Source organism: Orycteropus afer, unplaced genomic scaffold, assembly GCF_000298275.1.
Source record: "Orycteropus afer afer isolate SDZICR_OR568_19922 unplaced genomic scaffold, OryAfe1.0 scaffold00817, whole genome shotgun sequence".
In the NCBI taxonomy this organism is placed as follows: Eukaryota; Metazoa; Chordata; class Mammalia; order Tubulidentata; family Orycteropodidae; genus Orycteropus; species Orycteropus afer.
Window position 1 is genome coordinate 245,369 of NW_006922404.1, and position 5,653 is coordinate 251,021.

A 5,653-nucleotide genomic window follows, 5' to 3' on the forward strand; every position below is an offset into this window, starting at 1 on the left:
CTGAGGCAGTATCACTGCAGAAGTAGATTGCCCAATCTTCCTTCCAAGGAGTGGCTGGTGGGTTTGAACTGCCAGCCTTCTGGTTAGCAGTCAGATACCTTAGACACTACACCATCAGAGCTTCCAATCTTCATCAGTAAATGCTTCAAGTCATCCTCACTTTCAGCAAGCAAAATCATGTCATCTGCATATCACAGGTTGTAACGAATCTTCCTCCAATCCTGATGCCACATTCTTCTTCATATAGTGCAGCTTCTCAGAGTACTATCAGCATACAGATTGAGTAAGTATAGGGAAAGGATACAACCCTGACACACTCCCTTCATGATTTTAAACCTTGCTGTATCCCCTTGTTCTGTTTGAATGATCTGTGTACAGGTTGTTCTCCTTGTTCTCCTGGTCTGTATACAGGTTCCCAATAAGCACAATCAAGTGTTCTGGAATCCCCATTCTTCTCAATGTTATCCATAATTTGTTATGATACACACAACTGAATGCTTTTGCATAGTCAAGAAAGCACAAGTAAACATATTTCTGGTGTTCTTTGCTTTCAGCCAAGAGCCATCTGACATCAGCAATGATATCTCTTGTTCCACTTCCTCTTCTGAATCCAGCTTGCATTTCTGGAAGTTCTCTGTCAATACACTGCTGCAACCATTATTGAATTATCTTCAGCAAGATTTCCTTGCTGTATTTACTTTATTTACTTTTGAAAACATTGTATGTAGATACTGAATTTTGAACAGACGATTCATATGCTTGAACAGTTAAGAGGGTTTCTCCTTTGTAATTGGTTTGGGAATGTACTTTATTCCAAATCATACCATCCTCCATTCCTATTACTCCCAATCCAGTAACTGAATTTACATTTATATACCTATTCACCACCTAAATGAATTACTTACAGTGATATATTTATGTAGCACTTTGTTTATAAAGGAGTGTTTTTTTAAAATAATATTTAAAAAAATATTTTTGTTATTTTTGAGAATACATACATCAGAACATTCACCAATTCAATAGTTGCTTCTGTCAATATGATTCCATGTAGACAGATGTTAAAAGAGCATAACGCTCAAGGCAGACATCCTTTACTAGTTAAGCTAAATTACTGTTTAGTACGGAGCTCTGGTGGTGTAGTGGATAAGGCACTTGACTGTTAACTGGAAGGTCAGCAGTTCAAACCCACCAGCTGCTCCGTGGAAGGAAGATGGGATGATCTACTTCCATAAAGATTTACAGCCTAGGAAACCCAATGGGGGTCACTATTAGTTGGAAATGACTCGATGGCAAGATTATCTTAATAGCTTCAGGGATTCACCTAGTCTCCACGGCTCCAGAAAGTCTGGAGTCCATAAGAATCTGACATTCTGTTCTGCATTTTCCTCTTTTTGATTAGGATTCTTCTACAGAATTCTTGACAAAAATGTTCTGTAATGATAGCCAGGCACTGTCCAGTTTTTCTGGCCTTATGGCAAAGGAAGCAGTTGTTCATGGAGGTGATTAGTCACACATCCATTTTCTCCTCCTACTCTTGACTACTACTTCTGTTGCTCCTGGTGAACAGAGACCAATTGTTGTACCTTGGATGTCTACTTGAAAGACCCTAGACACCATAAAATGAACTAAGAGGTAGAAAAGAAGCCCTAAACACATTAATAGGCCAATTAACTGAGATGTCCCATGAAACCATGACCCTGGATGAGGTGTTTGGCTGTACATAAGCAGCTACTCCCCCCCCCTTTTTTTTTGGTCATTGTTGTAAATATATCTATCACACTAAATGAGATTTTAAGGAGGGTTCTAATAATACAAAACTGAAGATACATTAGGCTCATAGCTATTCAAGAGCTGTAAATTTGGAAATATTTGAACAGTAATTGTTTAGAATTTCTAGCACTTTGTGTCCTATTCTATGCCCAGAACCCTATGAAAACAGAACTAGGAAGACAATTAGAAGCAAGGTCTAGGCTTGATTTCTACTGGGAAAGTAGACCTAAATATGTTAGGTGTGGCAAGGAAAGGGGCTAGAAGGGAGAGAAAGGAAGAGAAGACAGGGTCAGAGGGAGAGAATAAGGGGAAAAAGGTAGGAGACAAGTTAAGTAAGCTTAAAACAATGTTTAAGAGTACATTAGTATTATGAATGTGCATACATGTTGTGAATAACAGACACTGGCAACTGCATACAAATAAAAAACTCATAGAAGGATAAAGTCCTTTCATTGGATTCTCGTTGCTGTGGACAGACACATAATTTGGAGGTGTAAGGCAGTATTTTAAAAAGAAAGGTGAATTAAATTAAGGTTTTGAATAAAAGCATTTTTGGCAAAATAATGGGAAAGTTCTCTCTGGGAGTGTAAGATGGCTGAGGAAAGTGAAGGGAGGAAAGAGTGAGATCTATAGCGCTAAGTGGTGAAAACTTAGAAATTCATCGTTAGAATGGTTTTAATTTGGAGAGGTGAGGACAAAAAATTGAAACAGTTGGTGTGAAGTCAACTCCAAACTCAAGGCAACCCTGTGCATGTCAGGAGTAACCTTGTGCTCCATAGGGTTTTCAATGGCTGATTTTTCAGAAATAGAATGCCAGACTTTTTTCCACGGTGCCTCTGGGTAGATTCGAACTGCCAACCTTTCAGTTAGCAGCTGACTGCTTAAACTATACCACACAGGGACACCAGGATGAGAACAGCCAATATTAAACTTGAGAAAAGAGATTTTGGTAACTATGGTTACGATAAATTATGAGGGAGAAGAAAGAATCAGGTTGGCTGGTCTGCTTTAATTTTATACTGTAGAAGCGTGTTTGAGAAGGAAGGTCCATGTCCTTCGTTCTCAAATCTCTGTATTTTACTCTTAACTATCTGCCCACTTTGAAATTCACTGGACACAAAATAGTTGTTCCTGATGGTGAGAACAACAGGAAAATGAGAATAAGAAAGCCCAAATAACAACAGGAATTAAAGATTCAAATATTCATTAGCCTAGTTAGAGAAAATAAAGACATTTCTACACAGAAAATACTGAATCAAACTCTCCTCTCATTTAATATGGAACTATTTGGACCAAAGCGGCAATTTTATGGAATGAAAGTAACCAGCAATCTGTAGTTCCAAATTCACTTCCCACCCATGTAATCATAGCAACAATGAACACTTTACTAACCTCTTGCCTACAGATTTCCTGATCTCTCTCCTGCTAACCTTCCTTTCCTTTTTAAACTGTGCCAGGAAATATCCCCCCTTGTACTATCAAGATTTTTTCCATATTTAAAATTTAAGTATCTTTTGAGTTTCTTTCTGAGTCTTATGGTTTTCTTTTTCCAGAATAAATTGTCAGTTTCTACTTTTGTGAAAAATTTGTTTTAATGAAATATCCTCGGTCTTGACAATTCCATATGTGACTTCTTTGAAATTCAAGGAAAGTTGAGCAAGCATCATTATTTTCAAAAGTCCTCAATTATAGCAGGACAAAAGTAACCAATGACTTGAAACACTGAAAAAATAATCCTTCCTCCTCAAAATAGTATACATTAACAACTGCATAAACATGAGAATAACTATGGAGAATCTGTGGCAGGATTAATTTAGTGGAGTTGAAGCTGAAGTCAGAGGGAGGTCCAATATAGAGAGAAACAAATTCAGTGTGGCTTTAGGCAGAAAAAGCTGGCATCTGAAACATACACTGTGTGTATATTTACTCTTCCATAGAAATAAATGACTTTTTAAAAAATATATTATTTTTTGTAACTTACTTTGTAATAGAAAAACACATATTGATATAGAATTATATACAACAGAAAGTTAAAATTCTTCTTCACTACTATGTCACTTTCCCTCTCACAAAAGGGTAGCCATTTTTAAGTTTGAAGTAAATCCACTTTTCAGACATTTTCTAAGTGCATAAATCTTGTTGTTAGTTGCTGTCTAGTGGATTCTGACTTGTTGTGACCCCATGTGTACACAGCAGAGCTGCTCCATAGGGTTTTCAAGTCTTTGCGCTTTCAGGAGCAGATGACCAGGGATTACTTCTGAGGTGCCTCTGAGTGGGTTAGAACAGCCAACCTTTCATGTGTAGTCAAGTGCTTAACTGTTTGTGCCACCTTTAAAAATCACTAACTGAATTATATTCTACACATTATTCAGATACTGGCTTTAAAACTTAACAGGGATTTGGAGACATCATTACATGTCAGTGCACATAGGATTATCTCATTCTTTTAATGGTTGCACAGGATTCCATAGTATGGATAGAATACTGTTTATTCAACCAGCCCCTTACTGTTTGATATTTAGATTGTTCCAGTCTTTTACTATATTGGCAAAAGCTGCACTGATTATCCCCACACATCCATCTTTATACATGCACATACTAGGACATCAGTAGGATAAATTTCTACAAGTAGAATTTCTGGTCAAAGGGTATTTACATTAACACTGCTTGAATCCCAAACAGAAATATTGAGGCTGTTTGTTATTACCTCTCTGCGCTTGGCTTCATTCTTCCTGTATTTGTTGAAGCAGTGGCACAGGATGTTCCCACAGCAGCAAGCCACATGCACTAGGGGGCCCTCTTTGCCCAGGCTCAAGCCAGATGATACTGCCAGCACCAATGTAATGGTTTTGATAATCAGGGTCCACTTACCCAAATAGCCCCTGATAATGAAACCACTCAAGATAGTTTTTATCTGCAGGTCAAAACACAAAACAAATACAGACTAAGCAAATAAACGAGACTAAGAAGTAACACTCTGAACCTCAGTCTAGAAACTACACATTTTGTATAAGGTACAAACACAAACTTTGACAGTGATTCCAGTGTGGGAGGGAGTCCAGGAACCCAAGAAAGCGCCAATGCTCCTTTTTTTTTTTTTTTGCCACATGATAGCTAGGCAAGGTAAGTGTGAGAGTATAAGTATACAGAGGACAGAGAGGCAATGATAGGTGCCTTCCTTACTTTACAAAATGGTGTCCCAAGAGACATGTTTCGAGAGGGCAAGGTTAATAGTCTCCCTGAACAATCTTAAAGGTTAGGCATAGCCTTGATTCTCTGCCAAAGAAATCTGTGACTATTACTTGGTCAGGAAATACAGACAGACAAGGTCATCTTGGTGGTTTTAATGACTGTCAAGTAATCTAAAGTAGTTGTAAATAGGGTTTTAACTCCTCCCCACTCTTCTAGTTCAAATCACATCATGGAAAATGTAGTAAAACAGTTTTATTTCTTCCACTCTAACGAAGTTGACAACATGGCTATTTTTTGAGGCCAGCATCTTGGGATTTACCCAGAGTGCTTCTTGGGTAGGGAGTGGAGGAGGTCTTCAGGAGTCTGGTTCAGCAGGAACCCTCAGGAGGCTCAGAATCAACTCCCCTGAATTTCCAGAAGGCACAGGCTAGGAGGAGAAAACTTAAAGGAAGACCTAGAGAGGTCAGAGATTGACTCAGGACCTGATCTTATAATTATTTTTACAATTTAGAAACCATTTTAGAGACTCACCTCAGGGATTCCGGAGCCACAGGCATAAGGTGCAAAAACCTTGACAAGAGATACAGCAAGGAACGCAAATAGGAGAGCCCAGAGGACATACATGAAATAGTTGACTATGTAGGCAAAGGCTCCCTGCAATAGAGAAAAATGAAAAAGCTTGTTTTAATCT

General features: G+C 38.2%; 1 protein-coding gene across 1 annotated transcript in view; it reads right to left on the reverse strand.

Moving 5' to 3' along the window:
* Window positions 1-5,653, reverse strand: part of CLCN5 (chloride voltage-gated channel 5) — a 167,747-nt gene that overhangs the window by 16,082 nt on the left and 146,012 nt on the right. The window contains exons 5-6 of the mRNA XM_007957879.2: window positions 5,494-5,616; window positions 4,478-4,684 (exon numbers count right to left, since the gene is read on the reverse strand). Of these exons, the coding sequence (XP_007956070.2) occupies window positions 4,478-4,684; window positions 5,494-5,616 (330 nt within the window). The remainder of the gene's footprint in view (window positions 1-4,477; window positions 4,685-5,493; window positions 5,617-5,653) is intronic.